Source organism: Perissodus microlepis, chromosome 13, assembly GCF_051167445.1.
Source record: "Perissodus microlepis isolate ML-2025 ecotype Zambia chromosome 13, ASM5116744v1, whole genome shotgun sequence".
NCBI classification, from domain to species: Eukaryota; Metazoa; Chordata; class Actinopteri; order Cichliformes; family Cichlidae; genus Perissodus; species Perissodus microlepis.
This window is the reverse complement of record NC_140473.1, coordinates 25,501,961-25,522,845: the sequence shown is the minus strand read 5'-3', so window position 1 is coordinate 25,522,845 and position 20,885 is coordinate 25,501,961. Positions and strand designations below refer to the sequence as shown.

General features: G+C 41.1%; 1 protein-coding gene across 4 annotated transcripts in view; it reads right to left on the bottom strand.

The window, feature by feature from the left end:
- wdpcp (WD repeat containing planar cell polarity effector) overlaps positions 1-20,885 on the bottom strand; it is an 89,626-nt gene that overhangs the window by 6,517 nt on the left and 62,224 nt on the right. For 2 of the 4 annotated variants that reach the window (XM_084948417.1, XM_084948414.1), the window contains exons 14-16: positions 11,314-11,413; positions 4,948-5,053; positions 841-944 (exon numbers count right to left, since the gene is read on the bottom strand). In XM_084948417.1, the coding sequence (XP_084804543.1) occupies positions 841-944; positions 4,948-5,053; positions 11,314-11,413 (310 nt within the window). The remainder of the gene's footprint in view (positions 1-840; positions 945-4,947; positions 5,054-11,313; positions 11,414-20,885) is intronic. The other 2 variants (XM_084948415.1, XM_084948416.1) reach the window with 2 other exon arrangements.

The window sequence follows — 20,885 nt, the reverse complement described above, 5'->3', positions numbered from 1 at the left end:
AAAGCAGGCTGAATGTCGCCGGAGAATTGCTGCGGGGCTTAAAACGTGGCCCTGACACTGAAATGCTGAACATTATTAGCTGCTCTTTAAAATAATGGGCACGCTCTCTCCATCAGCTGGTACTGGTGAAAGCACTTGTTGTCTTGTAGGCAGTTTGGGATGATTAACAGCAAAATGGAGGGTGGATTAATCTAAAGTCAAAGGAACGTAAACATAGTGGATTCAATTATTAGATCTGCAGTTCTGGCTTAAATTCTAGATTTGGGGAGGGAAGGTAACTCGAGCCAGAAAGAAATCAGATTCTTTGTACAGTACCTGTACAAATGAGAAAAATTATGTTGGCGTGACTTCTTTAAATAAGAAAGAGCCACAATAACGGGACACGGATGAGATCTTTAGCTGCATGAATGGTCTTCAAAACTCTGTATTTCTCTGGTCATCATCTTCAGGTTAATCATTTTCTTGTTTTCATTTTTTAAGCATTTAATAAAGTCTGCTAGGTTTGCATCTAAACTCAGTCTAGATGTAAACCAGGTGAAAAATGATCCATCAGTCTATCCATCTATCAATTTTCTGCCTCTTCTGCAAGCAGGTCAAAGGATGCTGCAGTCTAAGTAGAGATGCCCTGACTTCTCCTCTCCTTGGCCACACTAGCCAAGATGTTGGAAAGACATTTAAAAAAAAGCTAAACTGATTCAAAAGTAAAAAGTTTAGTGGACATTGATATCACACCTAGCTACGGTTTCTTTACAATAAGACAGGTTTCACTTTTTTATCAAAGCTGACTAGCAATGTCATCCTCTGAGAGAGTTTTGCTGGGTTTGCACTGTTCATTTATACCTGCAGACAGACCTGTTTGTTTCAGCATCCTGAGCACGTCTGGGTTGACAGTCAAATGTAAGGTCTCTGGTTGTTGTCTCTTCCGACTGGCTGCTTCATCAGCACTGACGAAAGAAAATAGAGCTGGTGACACATGTTTCATGTTGTTTAAAACTGAACGAATGAGCGCGTTCGTAAAACAAAGCACAGAATAGATAAGACCAGAAACATTATGATAAAGTAAATATGCTGTTAGCCTCTAAGGTTCTATATCTGGCACAAAACCATTAGCGGCAAATCCTGAAAGGCAGAGATCTTTAGACAAGCAGAAATCATCCATGAACCCTCTTATAAACCCAGCACTGATTTAGCAAGTCTGGACTCACTCACGAGCTTCTCCAGCTGGCTAACAGGCTAAGCTATGCAGTTTCAGGAAAAGCTCACTGCAAATGATAAAAGAGAAATTTCACAACAGATTGACATGAAGTGTGAAATCATGATAAAATTTTATTTTACAAAATAATTTTATTGACCATTTGGCTGTGGTTTGGAATTTTTTGGGCGTCCCCAAACCACTACTTTTTCCAGGATCCTGTCGCTGGTTCATGTTTCATTCCCCCCTTTGAACCTCTCTGGTCACCACTGGTTACTCAAAGCACCTTATGAGCTTTGCCACCTCAGAGAGCTCCCATCCAATTATCTGGCTATGATGATTCGGCCTTGTGAAAGCAGCACAGGTTTTTACACCTGACTATTTCCCCTTGTCCAATTTTTCAACTACTAGAGCTCTCTTATTTCAAAAAAAACTTTTTGTATTTATTCATCTTGGGTTTGCTTTGTCCACTAAGGTTTTAAGTCTGCTTCTAGTTTATATTTCAGATAGAGATTTAATGAATTCAATGAATCTGAAACTTTAGTTTTACAGTGTTTGGTTTGTCCGTTTCCATCACAGATTTAGATACACACCACTGTTACTGCTAAACAAAAACTAAGGTGTTTTCTCTCTATAGCATTACCAGAAGAAATATAAATATAAATATAAATGGTTGGTAAGACAGAATTGAACTGCAAGCAGATACTTCTCTCAACCTTTCAAATGTTCAAACATGAACATTTTTAGTTTTTCCTTTACAACTTTAGATTAGGTCACATCAAGAAGTCACAGTCAGCGCATTTATCATTATCATTTATCATCATAAATTAAACTGTTAACAGAAATTCTCAGCTCTCTGTCGCTCTGAATGCTCACAGTAACTTTGGCCTCCAGTAAGCAAAAATAAAAAAATGAAATCTTGCATTCTCCTTCCTCCACTGACAGAAGACTGTGTGATGAGCGAGAGAGGCCAGCAGCCATCAAAGGAACGTTGGGACGCTTCCCAGATTTCCGTCTTGTTCTCTCTCACTTCGAGTCGGATTTGGGGAATGCGGCGGGAATCGGCGAGGAGCCCCCAAACTGCCATTGTGCTCGCCTTCCTCTCTTTCTCCGCTCTTTTCTCAGCGAGCCAAACGGGAAAACGCCTGCGCTATAATTCCTGCCCTACTCCATCTCAGCTAAGCTGTCACTGGCTTCACATGAGAAACAATGAAACTTCATCGGAGACCAGATTACAAAAGAGGAGGGGGGTGGGGGGTGTTTCAATATAAAAATTGTTCTAAAGGAGGAGGAGCGGGGGGGGGTGCAATAAAAAAGCAGAAGCTTTGTCTCTTCCTCTCTGTGGCCATTATCTTTGGGGAGGTTTGGGGATCTGCTTTCTTAGCCTCTGTCAGCGGTGCAGAGGAAGACCTGGGGTAGTACGACTGGGCTTTTGGCTGCCAAATCGCCCTAACCCTCTTTACCGCTCTTTTTTCCCTCGTCTCGTTCCTTTTACTGTTTTTAAAAAGAGCTTAGGACACAGCATCTCTGTCTCTTCCCCTCTCTCTCTCTCTCTCTCTGGACCCAGCTTGTTTAAATTGGCCGATAGGAAAGGATTTGGGGTGGATGGAAGGGGCTTAGAGAAACGCAGAGTGGAGGGGTTGGAGGGTGGAGGGGGTGCAGCAGAGAGTCATCAGTGTTACAGTCAAACAGCCATGAAAAGCCTATGAGGATGAAAAGAACAAGAGTGCCTTTTTATCTAATGCACACAAATCCCATATAAATACTCCAATATGTTAGTTGGGGTATGACAAGGAAGGCCCCTCCATCACTTCCCCACCCCACCACCATCCCACAATAATAGAGCCGTGGATGTGGCTGTGTTTGTGTGTATGTTTGTGTGTGAGAGACGGAGAGGGATGCTTTCAGCGCGTCTTTAGTCACACTGTTTCAACATGTCATTCATGTGGACGATTGTATTAAACAATCACTCTGAAACACTGAGTTTGGTCTGCACTCTGGAGACTGAGCCGTAGTGAAAATGGACTCTGGTGGCGTTTTAAAAATGTGGCTCCCGGTTCAACTCTGGGATCGCTGGAAGCGTAAGACCCGGAACTGATGTGGTTTTGACATTTGAAATGTCGCTGGGAGTGAAGGCTCTTAGGCTGCAGCTGGGTCATTTGGCCACAGACGCTCTCATACGATTCATGAGCAGACAATGCAGAACCTCTGGGAGAACGTAGCAGTGTCTGGATGCCTTATTTGTAGTGAGCTGAACTAAATATAGATTTTTTTTTTATATATATAAATGGCAGCTCAAGTCAACATTTTTGCAAAAACAAAGTGTCAAATGATTGTGACAGTATAGTATCGCCTGGATCTGTAACCTCTTAACAGTAAAGAAAGTTTACGTTTGTTTATCTGCCTGATCCACAAATGTATTGTGGTTAATTCTCTGGCACTAAATGCACAAAGGGTAAAGGAACAGTGTTTTACTGTGTGTGTTTGGAAAGAGGTTAAAGCGATCAGCAAATCACGCTTCACCAAAACCTGTTGCTTCTTGTTTTTATCCAGAAGGACATAAAATACACTCACCAGCTACTTCGTTAATGCGAATATCTAGTCAGTCGATCACTCAGTGCATTTAAGCATGCAGACATGATCAAAGCGAGCTACTGAAGTTGCGAGCATCAGAATGAGGAGGAAAGGCAACTTCAGCAGCCTGTTCGGCACCAACAACCACACCAGTATTTTAGAAACTGCTGATCTGCTGGGATTTTCCCCACACAGCCATGCCTACGGTTTACAGAGAATGGTCTTAAAAACAGAAAATACCCAGTCACTTAATATTGTAAGGTAAAGACCCCACAATAACACAGAGAAACCCCAAACAATCAGACGGCCCCTTATGAGCAAGCACTTTGGCGACAGGGGGAAGGAAAAACTCCCTCTTTAACAGGAAGAAACATCTGGCAGAACCAGGCTGACAGAGGGGCAGCCATCTGCAGCAACCAGTTAGGGTGAGGGGAGGGACACAAGAGAAAAGGCATGCAGTGGAAGAGAGCCAGAGATGAATCATCACTCATAATTAAATGCATAATACTCAAATAACTGCTCATTAATTGGCGGTACAGGAGATTCACGTCATGGATGTGCGGTGGACAAATCTGCAGCGACTGCGTGATGTCATCTTATCTTTGAGGAGTGTTTCCAGCACCTTGCTGAATCTACGCCTTGAGGAATTAAGGCAGTTCTGAAGGCAAAAAGGGGATCCAACTCAGTACTAGGAAGGAGGATCTAATGATTGGCTGGTGAGCGTATGTACTAACATTAAAGGACCTCAGTCCAAAGCTTACAGTGTTTACAGTGTCATATGCACCACTTTGATAACCACTGTCTGTTTACAGTGTTTTTCTAGTGCCTCTTCTCTGATGCCATCACGCATGTCCTGAAAAAGAGCGTCCATGACTGATCGGGTATCAGTGTAAAAGCTGTAATGTCTCTCAGTCATAAAAAGGCAAGATTTTGTAACTTTAATCTGATCATAGACCACATAAAAGTACCGTCTCGGACTCATTTCTGGACTCTCCATACTGAAGCTTCAGCATTAACGTGTTGTTTTCTTCCTCAATAAGGGAGGAGAATCTGGAAAATTTGCTTTGATATAAATATACAAATATGGTTCTAGATCTAAGGATGTCACACCCTGTTTGAAAACCAGTTTAAACAGATAACACTTGACAAATGTGGAACTGCACATGGTACATGTGACTCACTGTGTTGATGGGGAGCGTGGAGGGTCCGCTACACTTTGCGTCCTCGCTACCTGAAGGTCACTGAAGCTGGAACCACAGGCATCACTTCTGCCTCTCTGAAGATCTTCTTTAACACAAAAGACAAATATAAGGATTAGTGAGAGGAAAAAATTTATAAAGTGACCCAGATTGTGTCACTGCTTTCATTATAGTACACATATACTAATAAACTGTGTGTGCTTCTCTGGCATCAAGATGTTGCTCTGTTTATTGGCAGCTGCTGGTGCTGATATTTCGGTCTATAGCATGTTTCTAAGCCTTACAATTTCTCCTCTAAATATGGTTTGTATAAGGCGAACAGTGCCTGAGCGTCTGTTTCTGCTAATTTGGACATCAAACCTTGATCATCTTGTTACTGATAAACACTCGATTCGAGTTTCTGAATTGAGACAAGATGTCAAACAGTAAACGGCGGATGTGCGAACAAAGCAGCCGACAGAGCTGAGAAGGAAGCAAGAAACAAACGCTGCTTTCCCTCAACACACACCGCAGCTAACAGGCTTTTACCGCAACAACCAAGAAGAGAGGGAAAGAGAGGGAGCGGGAGGGAGGAGGAGGAGAAGTGGATCTTCAGATAAAGCTCTCATCTCTTTGCCCGTTGAAAAGCCCTGCAGTCATGTCAGCCTTTGTGAGGGGGAGACAGAACGATCGGGAAACCAACTTGGCTTCTCCTCTTGGCAAAACGCTACTCAAAGGAAAAAGAGATAGAGGGGAAAAGAAAGGGGCCTTCCCTCGCACTTGTTCGCTACTCTGCCTCTCACAATGCTCTATCTATCCAAATCAGCACACTTGTCAGCCAGACAGCTATAAGCGATTTCCAATGCTGTTATAAAAAGGGACCATTTCTAAGCTGAAATGTGTGTTCTCTATTGTGCATTTATGTTTGTCTACAAGCGACAGCAGAATCTCTGTTCATCGGGACTTACAATGGATGCACATATGGGCCGTTTCCAAGTCTTAGACTGACATCCACCTTAAACAACTGCTCGATTTGGAAATGAGTCATTTTGTTTTTCTTTTTTTTTTTTTAGAAAACAAATACAAAAATGAGTCAAACAATATGAGGAGATGTATTCATCTTTCCAGTGTTATTTTTTTCAGCTCTGCATTGTGTAAAATAGCACATGGTGGAGATGACCTAGATGAGGTTTTTTCCCCCAGTTGCTACTCAGGGAAACCGCAGCAAGTAGTTTTTCTGTCCTATAACTCAGGTAGCTGCAGATGGGTTTCAAAGACTTTTTGAGTTGGCACAGAAGACGGAGGCGGAGACATCTGGGCTCATGTGTTTTCCTGTACCCTAAAAAAAGGTGATTCTGGAAGTCATAATCCTACTTCAATAACAAGACCAAAGTTTTAGCATCAAAATATACTAAAAGTACATAAAGAAGAAGTATCGACCACATGGACTCATATGCACAACATTACTGAATCATAAACAGTGATTAATTAATGTATATATCACTTTAATTTTGCAGCTCAAGATGCTGTTTAGCTTCATCTGTACTAATAGTTTTACATTTCAAAATATTTTCAATTTATGTAGTACAATAAAAGTTCAAAATATAGTGAAGCGGAAGTAGAAAGCAGCAACTGTAATATAGTGAAGTACTTGAGTAAATGTAGCAAGTTCCATTTCATCTGTTCCCATTTAATTACGCTCTCATGCAACAGCTTTAGGCACTGTAAGATCAACAGTACACTAATGACTTAGTGGGTGGTGGTGGTGACGAGGGCATCATATTTCAGGGTGGTCTGTGTCACTACATGCTTCCCTTTTGGAAATGCCTTTCAGTACTTGCAGGTAATTTCAGGTGTAAAACTGCCTCAGGATATAACCTCAAAAGCAACTTGAATGATTTAACGGCTATTCTGACGTCTGGCTAAAGGACAGCAGTTTTAGGTTTTAGCAGAATTAGGCTTTAAGCTAATACATTCATTTAAACAAACAAAAAAAACATAGCATCAAATAAATAAAATTGCAGGGTGGAGAACAGCAAATAAACCCACTCACACACAGTTGAAGGAAAAGTTCAATATACTGTCTAGCTGAATATTCCTTTCTCCTTCAATGTTTTCTCCTTGTGCACCTCTGGACTTGCTTTATGGAAGTCCTGTTCTCACCACCTGCACACTGTCAAAGGCACAACCTGCAATTTGAATTTCTTTGTGGGGAAGAGGATGAGCCAAATATGGCCGTAGGTTGTTTGTGCTCCATGTTCTCCCTAAGACGGCTCAGCATGTTACACTAGAACACAGCAATGACAGTCTGACTGGTAAACAAATTTATGGTACCTCAACAAGAATACTTCTAATCTGATGCAACATCTTTAAGCTTGAATGCAGCAAACTTTGACTGAAAACTAAAGTTTGGTTCCTCAAACGATTCCACAGAACCAATCTATCATCATCAGTGATGATGAATCAATCTAAAGGCCCGGTGTAAGTAATGTAAAGGAAATAACCAATCATTTGGTTCTTGTTTTTCTGTTGTTGTTTTTTTTTTGAGTGGGTGAAGTTAGTTTGGTGATAGACTGGTAACCTGTCCCTCTCACCCTGTGACACCCTGGATAGGCTGCATCTTTCTTCGTAACCTTGGATTGGATCAGCAGTTAAGAAAACTGAAGGATGCATGGAATAAATTATCATTTTAAAACAAGAAAACAGATGTGAACAAAATACACATGCTGTTCAGTTAAATAGTGTCTTACACTGTTGCTTTAGAACAGGTCCCCCACCATCTGTCCTAAAAAACGAAACAAAACTAACTAACTAAATAATATGTGTAACAGGTACTCCAGTGAAAGTTACTGCTGGCCACTCATGACCGAAATCCATACAGAGGGAGGAAAAACTCTTTCAAAGCTCAGAACAAAGCTGAGGTTAGGTCATGCTTATGCTTTTGTCATAACAACAGGTTGACCTAATAGAGGTCATTTCAGATTTCACAAACAAAACGAGCTGTTTTTAAGTTTCTCTTGAGCAGCAAGAAACTAGAATTGATCTGCTTTCAAACGACCACCAGAACACGTTTACACAAACATGTGTGTCTGCTTGATTTCTATTGAGAACAAACAACTTTCTTGAGTGTGTTTGAACTGAATTTTTTGACAATGTGGGGCAAAGGTGACTGAAGCTGCACTGTGGGAACTTTGTGCACAGAGAACATGTGACTGATGACACAGTCTGTGTTTAGTCAGTGAGGAAGGAATCAGGAGGAGACCATGTGATGATGAGAACAACCAGACATACCTGCAGATGTTATTTATATTTCAACAGCAAACAACACTGATTAATTTGCAAAGCACATATTAGTACATGCAGGTACGGACTGAATTTAACTGAAAACCCTGAAAGGCACCGAAACTCGAAAGTTGACTTCTTGTCGTTACCTTGGACTGGTTCTTATTTAGCACTTTTCTACTCTATCTTGAACACTCAAAGCGCTTTACACGACTTGTGCAATCACCCAATGACACCCATTCGCACAAGCACTTTTTCCTAAGCTGTTACCAAGTGCTTCCTAACCAACATTCACACACATTCATATTCCGATGGATGCATCGAAGAGCAACTTGGGGTGAGTATTTTGCTCAAGGATATTTGGCATTCAGACTAGGGGGAAGCCAAGAATCGAACCACCAACGATCAGTAGATGACCTGCTCTACCACCTGAGCTACAGCCACCTTAAAAGTTAAAGTGGTTTCCTTAACAATCAGTCCGTTTACTGCTTCCGTTTTAGGGGCTTGCACATGCCCAATGATAAATGTGTGAGTGTGTCACAAACATGCCAGAGGCTGTGTTTGTGTGCGTGCACGCATGCATGCGTGTGTGTCTGTAAAGCGAGACTTGTTCACTGGAGCCCTCTGCTTGAAGCAAGCCACTCATTATTTATGACCTGGCTTTTCTGCTCTGTTAATATGCTGTCTGCTTGTCTGTCTAACATACAAGGGGACACACACTCTTATAAAATGGGATCAGTTTAACCGTCCTCATCAAGGGCTGTGACAACACTAAGTGTCACTGTCATAAGTGTGTGTGATTTCTAAATGAATTCAGACCTTCTGACGGCTGACTGTGTCATTTTTAAAAAAAAATCTATTAATCAAATAAACTTTAATAAGAAAACATTTTTTATTTAATTTATGGTATAATCACATGAAAACGAGTTTTCACAGGACTGTGCATGCAAGTTAACTCTTAATGTTACCAAGGTCAGACCATGCAATGCTCAGAGAACCTGCAAAAAACCAAGAGGTACATTTCTCTACAGCCTCAGTTATCATGCTAAATTGTAAAAATCATGACAGTAAAAGTAGAAAAAGACTGAACAAGTATGGACTACTTGAAAGGGTTTTCCAGAAGAAAGCCTCGTCTCTCTAAGAACAACATGATGGCATGGTTTAAGTTTGCAAAGCTGCATCTGAACAAACTACAAGACTTCTGGAATAATGTCCTTTGGACAGATGATACAAAAGTGGAGATGTTTGGTGTCACATTCGATGAAAACCAAACACTGCATATCAGCAAAAATACATCATACCAACTGTCAGGATGGCTATGAAGGGGTGATGATTAGAGCTTGTTTTGAAACCACAGGACCTGGGCATCTTCCAATCACTGAATCGACCATATGAGGCCATCTGTGTGATAGCTAAAGCTTGGCTGAATTTGGGTCATCTACAACAGAATGGCTGGAAAAAGAAAAGAATCTGCGTTGTGATGGCCCACTCCAGACCTCAACCTGACAAATACTGTGACGGGACTTTAACTATTTTCCTCTATACCCTGTGATTGCACCTCAGTTTACATCAATAAAGACGGGTGTTGACAACCACCAATTTTCGGGTTTTTCCACAGGTAGCTGCAATTTGTATTGCAATGTGTATTATCCCCTTTTATGTAAAGACTTGCGATGTACTCTCTTTTTACCGACTTTATGTCCCATATTACGAAACTGCAAGTAAAGTAAAATCTAGTGACACATAATGAAGCTTCAATGCTGTAGAAACATCTACTGCTATGCAGCAACACAGAATAAGCTTTGAATCAAGTAGATAAGTTTGCACTAAATATTATTATTTTATTCAGTGAAGTTGTGAGAACTGATCAGGACCCAGACTTCTGACTGTGAAAGAAAAATATAGGCAGGCCATACAAACCAACGTTGTGTTTAATATTCATTAATTTCTTTGTTTTCTTTACTTTGGCAAGTTAATAGTTGATGTTTTCCCTCTTCTTTATTTACACTTTATCTACACTTTCTTCGTTCCTCACTTGTTATTTATTTTCCCTTTTCACCCTCCTTCTTATTCCCGCTGTCATGCCTCCTTTTTCTTTCTCCCTTCTGTCCCTCTTGCTCTAAAGTGCTGTTGTCCAAGGATAGGACCCGCTGCAGGTGATGGAGGCAAATCATCGAGGACATAATTAAGAGGCTTACGAGGAGGAGTGTGCGTTTTACGCATCACATTTGAAATATAAAAAAAAAAACCTGCATGCAAACAGGCCTCACAGTTAGACAAGCGCTCATTTTCATTCACAGACAAACACACAGACACTCAGCCGTAGGGGTTTGACCTTATACAGTCGAGTTAAATACCTCTCTTGCTTCATTTGGATGTCTGAGTACACACACACACGGACAGCCTTCCAGTGTGTTTTAAGCACCAATGAAGGACTCTTCCGACATGTTCATCTAGTTCCCTCACAAATTTGAATGTAGTCTGCTCACCCGTTGGCCCTCAAAGCTTCTGTGAGGAGTTGTGTGTGTGTGGTGTGTTTTTGAGTGTGTGTGTGTAATCAGGAACGTAGCTTGATCCCCTCTGGTATGTGCTTTCGGGAGTGTTTGTCAAAGGGCAGCAGCAGAGGCTGAAAATTGACAGAAAAGCTGAGTCTTTCCTCCTCTTCCTGGCGTCAGACTACATTTCATTAGCCTGACATTAAAGACTTTGTCTTAAATGTATAAAACGTAATCTTGAAATATCTACGGTGTGGGGCTAAATTTTAATTGTCCACTGTGTAGTCATGACTTTATATCATTTGTGACAAATATTTCCTGCAGAATCTCACTTTTGCTCATTCTTAAATACCAAATGAGCACGTTTTCAGAGTTTTGACACAGCTATTACTCTGGCAAGCATGATTCTCCTCTGTGCTGTTAAAGGAAGGCTAGAGCCCAAGAAAAAATCTGCTCTTAGATGTGAGAAAAGTGTGTCACAGTGGGTGAGTTACCGAGGTTATCAGGTATCCACCTCCCATTTCAGATGTGAGGAGAAATAACGAGTCACATTTAGTGTCTTTTGGTTAGACATGATGATTACTTTTCTTACCGTTGCCTGCATTGGTCCGGGCCTCGATTTCATTAGCTTTCCTCTTGGCCACATCTGCTAGCACCAGCTCGCCCTTATCACTGGCAACATAATGGAGGTCCTTTGAAGGTAATGCAAGAAAGAAAGAAACGTGAACGTTAATCTAAAATGAATCTAGGCTCAGATGACAATAGGGTTTTTTTTATTTGAGGGGTTTTGGGTGGGGGAGATGCGGCATTTTGGCGGGAGAAGGAAGAAACAGATGAAATGACAGGGGGAAAAAATGAACCGTTTGAAGCCCAACATCAGAAGGAGCACCGGTTTGGATGAAATGCCGGTTCCTCAAAAAACTTTGAAATCAGCCTGCTTGCGCCTCGCACCATCACCAACCTCCTGCACACACACGCGCACACACAATCACGCCCGCTTCCCTGGTTTTGAACTACGGAGGACGTTATCAGTCACATTTCAAAAGTGTGAGAGGAGACGAGGGACTGTTCACCTTTCAGAAACGCTGGTATTCTCTCTTTACGGAGAAACATATCCAGCTGAGCACATTACGATATCAGCCTGCGACAATATTGGAAACAGCATGTATCCTCTGTATCTCTCTGTTTGAGTCTCACATGGCCACAAAGATGGAGATAATGTGGCTAAATGATGTCTGAGGGTGGCTGATTTAAAGCCCAGCGCTGCCACATATTCATTAACAACCACACTGAGTATCACATCTCACTAGTAGGAGTATTACATCTGCTTCTACAAGCGAGGCAGAGGTCAATTCATTATTTATTAAACTGTGGAAAAATACAAAAATATCTATATTTTTTTTAAGTGATGTGCTTTGAAAATGCTAGAAACAAATAAAATAAAGGAGGTGCTTCTAGCGTTTTGCAAAGAGCCTTTCCCCCTAGAGCCACACGTTCTGTGTCCAGGTTACAAAAACACAATTGGTGCAGATTTACTGAAGGTTGTCCAGCCTGGTACGTTCAGAGAGACATTTCTGTTGCATCAGATTTGGCAGAGCTGCAGCTGAGACATTCTCATTTGCAATTTTGATCAGATGGAAGTAAAACTGTAGTTTTTCCCTGCCATTTTTTTCCTCTAACTCACACTCTGGATTGATAATGAACAAAATGAGACGTGTTTCTAAATCCTCCCATTCAAAGAGCCCGAGCTTTTCATCTTCAAGCTTACAGTTTTGTTATGCACTGAAGTTGAAAGTAGAAATTCCAAACATTAGTTGAGGTCTCAACTTTATTTTCCCTTTATGAACTGTCTGAATTTGACCAACATCAAACAAAGAGAAGTTTTTTTGTACTGTGTTTTTTTTTTAACTATATGTCACATCAGATACTTGTAATTGTCCTCTTGGTATCTAAGGAAGTTAATACATTAATTACCTTTAAATACCCACTGCTTGTTATCATGTCACTTGTTTAAACAATTAAATGAAACTTTGTTTTTTTCTGGACTCTTTGTTCTTTCGGTTTGTTGGTTGTTTTATGTTATTAGGTTTTCCATTCACTGTATGAATGCTTGCTTGGACCACCTTGAAAACCGAGGCATATTTCGCAAGAGGTTTTATCTAGAAATGATAAATATGAATACTAAAAAAAAAGGTTTATAGTGTAGAAAGACCCTGGGAGCTCTGTATTTGGTTGTTTTTATTCACTTTGTTTTGTCAAATTGTTTTCAGGCATTTTCTTAATTTGCATGTGTGTTAAGCTTTCAGGGACACCCAATTAATCAGACTTTTTGGATATCAAAGGCAAATACAGCATACTATAATGATCAGTCTATAGATAATTTGCGTGTATTTTGAGAGTGAAGCAGCTTAGTTCATTCAATGAATTTCAGAATAAAAGGAAGAAAGCTTTATGCTTCATATCCTGCACGATGATCACTTGTTGTACATTTGTGAGGGCAGATGTTAAAGGTTGGCTTTGTTGTTTTCATGTAAAGACACTGGAAGCATCATCATCATCACCATGTTGCTGCAGTTGTTGCATCCTGTGAATGTGTTAGCAACGCTGCTGAAAAGGCCAAATATACAAACTATACAAATGTGAGAAAATGTTAAAGTCTGTGCAGTAATAATGGCAGAACCTCTGTAACATTCGACCTCTTGAATTGATTGAAGTGGGAGTGAATCAAACCCTCATCCTGGCACCCCACGAGGGTCGAGTGAGAGTCGCAGGGTTTCCCCGGGCTGAGTGCAGGGCCTGAGGCTCCATCAAAGGGTACAGCGTGTTAAGGAAAGTCTTCCGCCTCAGCGACATCACAGGACATCACTGCCGTGACTCAGGGCTCGCCATGGATAACCCTCAGCTGGCTAAAGCCAGCCCCCAGCTGAGTCTGCACCCGGCCCTAATACCCCCATATTGTAACCCAGCTTTTGTACCCCCAGAGGAAAGAGAGAGGGGGGTGCTGGTTTCCAAAAGAGGTGTGGAGCAGAGGGGGATTGAAGCAGACAGAGAGCGAGAGTAAAGGGGAAAGAGAGTGGGAGAGAGGTGCTGAAATTGAGGAGTATGAATGGGAACAGATTGGGTAATTATAGTGTGGTGCCTGCCCTCTGTGGCGAAGAGTTAGGAGGAAATGTGAAAATGGCCGACAACAAAATGGCCTCAAAAGAGCCTAAATCGGCTCCCAGGACTGAGGTGGCCAATTGAGCCCCTGTGAACGAGGAGACATGGCCCCTCAATTAGATATGAGTGAGGCTTCTTAATTGATAACAAACAGAGCAGCACAAGATTAAACAGACGAGGAGGGAGAGGAGGCAGTACAGTGAAATGATGGAGAGGCGCGTGAGTGACAGAGCACAAGGGAAGGGAGAGGGTGAACAAGACGTAAAAAGACGAAAGGGAAGCAAAACTCACAACAACAAGGAGAGAGAAAGAGAGAGCGGGATGACAGACAGAACAGAACAATATGAACATTTGATGTTGGGGCGCTTTATTCCAGCTTAGCCCCTCATAATGCTGTCTGAATCTGAGGAAAGAGACCCAGTGAAAGACGAGTGAACAAATGCGAAACGATAGAGAGACAACTGAGAGCTGGAAAGAGAGAGAAAGGGAGAGAGGAGTATCAACCCGACTAAGAAGGGATAACAATAATACTGCATATAAAACCATCAGATATTACACCTCTTATTCCCCAACGCTCAAACGCGACACTAATCTTATTTATATAAGAGCTTTAGGGGTTGCAGCGAGCCAGCTAACCGCACCGATAAAGAGGGGCGTTTTAGTGGGCCATATTTGGGGAGTAGAGGGGAGGGAGGTGGTGGATGCTAAGAGCCCGATATTGCCTGATATTTGGGTTACCTCCAAATAAATGAGGGATTAGGTTAACTGGCACACAGCAGCGCTTAAAGCACATTAACTGACGGGCTCGTGTCTGTATGTTTGCAGTGTGACGTGTTGGCTTTGGACTCAGGATCGATGAGAATGAGCATACACAAAGTGCACTGCACTTTTTTAGGCGAGCATGTGTGCACAAAAGCTTATTATGGAGTGATAACAGCATATAAACTCAGTGTCCTATGGATGTGTGGCCGTTTGCAGAGACTGCAAAATAATTCAGATAATAATAATCAGATATTTGTAGATTTTTAATTCTTCTGTAATTTTCAATGCATTTTTAGTGCCTTTCCTTATTGCCTCAAACTTTACAGTTTATTCTTATAAATCAATGCCTATTTGTGAAATCAAACTAACAACCAAATATGAATGTATTCTTATTTGTTGCCCACCTTTTTCAACTTTTAATAAAAGCAAATCAAGTGGGTGGACATGGACAACACATCACTTGAAAAGCAATGGGTTATTGGTATATTTGCAGTACACACATACTCCACTCATACATTCAAATTGCAGCGTTACACGTAAAGGTCAGTTCGATCATGTGGTTTATTTCTTGTAATGCCTGGCATTTGATAGCTCTGTGAATTCCAGTGATGCACCTGTGAGCCCGGAGTCAAAATGATGATGGTCACTTATACACGTCTGAAATCTCAACATGCAGGGATTAGTGAATGAGTACGGGCACAGCTTTTGCTCTTTGATTCATGGGGGTGGCATTAAATCCTGATGATTACCTCTGAAGCAGACACACTGGAAAATATCTACCTGGACCTAGTCGGCTATCCCTGGTGATAAACACACACAAATAGCTGTGAGTCCTACAAGTTCTAACTAAATAATAAACTGTATTTTGAGCTCAGGTGGCTGCTGAAATGTTTAAGGACACAGTTATCATTTAACGGCTGCCAACGAATATTCAGTTAAACAGTGAGAAGAAGCCTGGACAAAATTCCACCCACCCAATTCTACCAAAGATCGTCCAGTCATGACATATTTAAAGATGTTAAATATGCAAAAATGAAACAGAGAGAACAATGACAGAGGCTCACATACAAACTATGATACACAAGTATTCATAGTGCAGTGTGACTGCTAATCCTGAAGATCAGTAAAGTTTAATTACAACTTTCCTATCAGACTGGTGATTAATAACCACATTTTCTGAAAGAGACCTGAAAAACATACTATATCTACTTTTCTCTAGGTGTCACGCACTTCCTAATTCCTTCAGCCACCTATCGAAGGTTGGATGTGTCTCAGACTTCCAGGACTGCAGCAGAATTTTTCTTGCTAACAGTGGTAATAACGAAATGGCCTGAGCCTCACAACGATCATTCCCACTGCTTAAATCATCAAGCCTGAACACTGCTGCAAAAGCGGAAAGGAAAAATAGAGTTTGGTGAAAAATTCAAATAGGTGACCCCAAAAAGTCTGCACACAGAATAAACCAATAGGATAGGCTTCCTTGCTCTGTTGATATAGATATACTATCGAGTTACTATTAGGGCTGCCACAAACGATTATTTTGATAGTCGACTAGTCACCGATTATTTTTGCGATTAGTCGACTAATCAGATCATCATCCACTGGACGTAAAACGTACAGCAGCATCTGCTCTTATGTAACTATCATTAGCTTACAGCTGTAAGTGTTTAAGGTATGTGCTAACTAAAAATAAAGACAAGATGATAGTTTATTAAATTTTAATGACATTTGCAGATTGTTTCGGTGAAGTTTAATAAACTCCTTGCTATCTAAAATATAACAGGACACCGGAGTAAATTCTCGAGTGTCTCACACTTCTGATAATCAGTTGTCTGCTTGACGTTTATTCAGCTGTGTAAAAACTATAACTTTAATCTCATCCAAACCGATTTACCCAGGAACAAATAAAATACTAAAAAAAGCCAAACAATAACATTTTAAGTTATCTAAGTGACTTATATATATTTAACCTGAGTAGCGAAAGACGGCAGTGGGTTTGAAAACGATTTGCCAGGAGTCCGGTGCTCTCACGGGCTCTAGTTAGCCTTGCCCCCGGCTAGCTATCGAGCTAGTGGGTAACAGACGTCTCCGAAAACGTCGGAGCGCTTTTGAAAATATGTGGTGTCTTGATAAACTGAGCAGATATTTGAGGTTTACACAGCTACATTCTCGCCTGAAAATATGTTAAACGTTTATTTTGTGACCCAGAAAGAATAATAAGAGTAATATTAAAACTAACTAGCTGCCGCCATTGTTGGAAACTGAGCTGGGCCGCGCTATGAATTCTGGGACACTGCTTCTTCTTCTTCTTTGGGGTTTAACGGCAGCTGGCATCCTTGTACATGCAGTGCTGCCATCTTCTGTTTCAGTCCGTTATTACACTCTTAAATCCTACTACTTATTCCTGCGTCTTTTGTGATCTTACAAAGCTTCAAACGACGCGTCGACTATTAAATCAGTCGTCGACGATTTTGATAGTCGACGTAATCGTGACTAGTCGACTAATCGTGGCAGCCCTAGTTACTATGATGGTTTTCCAAGCATTTTTCCTACACTTCATCAGTAATCTCAGTAACAGTTCTACTTGCCAATCTGCAAAGACTTTATTTGTTTTTTATTACAACATATTAATTGGTTGTCGAATGGTTGTGATCAGATAGCCACACAACATCCATCCATTTATACAGACTAATGTGACCAGACTGGAAAAGCATTGGCACTTTTCTAGTCTCACTTACCTCTCAAAGCAGTTTATGCTACTAATCACACATTCTCCACTGCTCATCCACAACCGGCTTAGAATCACCACTCATCCAAACATACATGTCTCCGGAGGAAAAAATGCACAAACTCTATACACTGGCTGGAATCAAACCAGGAACCTTTTTGCTATGAGGTGATAGTTTATTGTGTGAGCCTATGCACAGTCAAAACCTACACCTTCAGCACACCAAACTCAATATTACCAAACAGCACATTTGCCAAGGTGCTGAAGAGGAAGAGATTTCCTTTCTGTTTTCAAACAGATCTACATGTAAATTGTTTTTTGGAAATCTTATCAATGATGTGAAAAGATGCCTTTTCACCTTTTACTTTAACCAAATTAGTTTTTGGTGGGTGGTGCAAACACATGCACACAAAAACATATTAACAACCTGACATAAAGTTTAATCCTCTGTACATGAGCGTATCCGTTTCACATTTGTTTTCTGACACATCTGCTATCCAGGAGTCTTGTGTTTGACTTCTATCTGATAGGCCTTAAGGACTTTAATTGTGCTAATTGCTTATCTGAGCAACAACAATGAGCTTACTGCCAAAGATGTGCAATTCCTCCTCCACCTACACACTGCCAAGCCTGGCATCAGATAGGAGAGGAAGATAGAGGGTGAACCGAAAACATGCAGCTCGCCTTACTGCTTGTATATCTAACAAGAAAAAGTACAAGCCCTCACTGGGGAACAAAAGAGCCAGCATCAGATTTCGGCTATCACACAATTTGATTTAATTAACAAGCTACATCAAGAGCCAAAAAAACCCAGGAAGAGAAGAAGAAGAAAAAGGGGAGGTGGTGGAGGGAAAGAAAACTTGACTTTGCTGACGAATGACCTAATTGGCTACATTATCGACTCATTATCAAAGGCTAATTAGGGAGCTACTAAACAGCATCAATTATTTTTAAAAAATGCAAACGACTCAGTAACCCCCACTACCAACTCTTCATACACCCCACCAACCTCCACCACCACCACCAATTCCTCCTCCCCCTCAATTTAACCCGACACAAGTGTTTCATTTTAACAAAAGGTTTCTTCTTTTGGGGAAAAAAGGCTTGGAGGGCCTCTATTGTTAGCTGGGAAACAATGGGGCAAGAGGGGACGGGGGTCTGATGATAGAGGGGGTGTATCATGCTGAGCATTTCTAGAAGAGGTGAGCATGTTATCTGTGTGCATGTGTGTGCTCTTTACCAAGTCGACGGTGCGTTATTGAGTTCTATGGGCGAGTTTGGTAGTTAAAAAGAGTTTGGCGAAGGTGGGGGTTGCCCTCATTAACCTCCTCCACCTCGACTCGATCAGCAAACCAGCGGGTTAAAGCAACAACACAACCTAATTAGACAGAAGGACAGAGCGAGGGGTGAAATGTCAACGTCCTCCTTCTCTCTTTCGCTCTTTGTGCACAATGAGGTGCTGCTCTCTTGGTCGCTGAGGCAAAAAAGTGCTTGAAAAAGGTTGTTGTGACTGAGCCTGAACTTTGTTACAGATCCAGCATGACAAGGACTTGCAATTATCTGTTAAATTTGGTGAGAATTCCCATAATGGGCCACCACAAAGGGATCCGCAGATGCTTAGTAATTCGGTCTCTGAAATTTGTTTGTAAAAGAAAAAGAAAAAAGGAGAGTAAAATAGGGCAGTCAAATGATGTTGAGGAGCTTAGAAAGATGTCACTTGTCCATAGAAACAGCTCTCCCACATGCATCACTTTATATATATATATATATATATATATATATATATATATATATATATATTAGAGATGCATTTATCTCCATGCGTAGATTTTTTACATTTACTTTTCTCAAACAAGAAGTGAGTGACCTGGCTCCACAACCATACCCATGAAATCTCGCCCAGTCCCGAGAGCCAGTGGACACTGACACAACGGTACCGGATAAAAATCACACCAGCTTCACACAATCTGGCTTCAAGGTCACGTTCTGTTTGCTGCTGTGATCCAAATCCTCTCTGTGAGGGAAATCGCTTTTTTTTTTTTTTAAGAAAAAAGAAAAAGAAAAAGCCACATTTTACCAGTTAGTAATACACTAATCACAATTTCGTGATTTAACTAGATCTTCTTGTCTGTTCAGGGGCAACATTACTCAAAAAGGTGTGTGGATTTTTACCTGAGATGAAGCTTATTTAGGAAGGCTTCTCTATCACTGTCAGAGCCACACTGTTTATTGTGTCCCATATCTTTTCGAATACATGACAAATTATAGTCGCTAAAAATGGGAGCTATAATCTTGATGTTTTTAAGAAAATATGGCAGACAAAGAAGAATTTAGAGCAATGACAGAGGTATGTTTTACAATCACATTAGTGCTTCTGACTAAAGATACAAGTTATCATGTCTGCATCGAATCATTTTAAAAAAAGATGACAGAAGAAGATTGTGAAAGTACATGAAGCTTTATGGAAAATATGGCAGAGGCTTTCTGGACTGATTTTCTTGACCTCTACTTTGCTGACAGTACAGGCCGCCTTCCGCTCGGGCTGATTTGTCCTGTAACTGACTCCACCCATCGAAGCTAGTTCATATCCTTCACTGAAATGTATTATGATTACAGCTTTCTCTCCCCTCTCACTCATCTGGACACAGTTTCATCTCCCCCTTCCATCATTTTGTGTTACATTTATCATTTAGTTTTCCATCTACACCACAGCCTCCTCCCCTCCCCTCTCTGCCCCCCTCTTTCCTTTGCACTCTTTCAAGGTTCACAGGCTCGACTCCACCTTTTCAATTCGGCTTCCCAGCAGCACTACTTAGTGGGGAGGGAATTGGAACCAGTGGTATCAGTGTGATTGAGGGACCAAGAGGAGTGTGTGTATGTGTGTAAGAGGGTCTGTATTAATGTCTGGGGTGTTGGTGAAGCATGGAGCAAAGGGGGCCCCATGAAAAAGGGGGTCAAACACATAGGAGCATTTCAGCATGGAGTGGAAGAAAGAACGAGTTAGAGCAAAGATGAGAGGAGAGGAAAAGGCTGAGCTGAGGCCGTGGAGGTTGTGAAAAGATAGAGGCCCATACTGAGATCACACCTGCTCTCTGACACGCAACACACACACACTTGTATGGGTTACAAGTCATGTGCAAATGAAAGTAACAAGGGTGCAACAGTGAATGAGCAATTATAATAGGTTTTATACCAGTGGAAGAGCTGCAGAGAAGCTCCCTATAGCGCATGAGTCAACATCTAACCCTCAGGAGTCCATCTAGAGCAGATACACCAAACATGTTTTATTTCACTAACATAATCTAGAGTAAACATGTTAAGAAGACCTGATGAAAAGGTTCATGTACACAGATTCCAGATTTTTTTTAAGAGACTCAAACGAAAAAAGGCATAAAGGCAAGCTTAAACAAACTACTTAACAGTTATCAGAGCTCACAACTTTTTTACTGTAATATTATAAGTGATTATGATAAAGAATTTCCAAATATTCACTGGTATCCGTTCATCTATTTTTA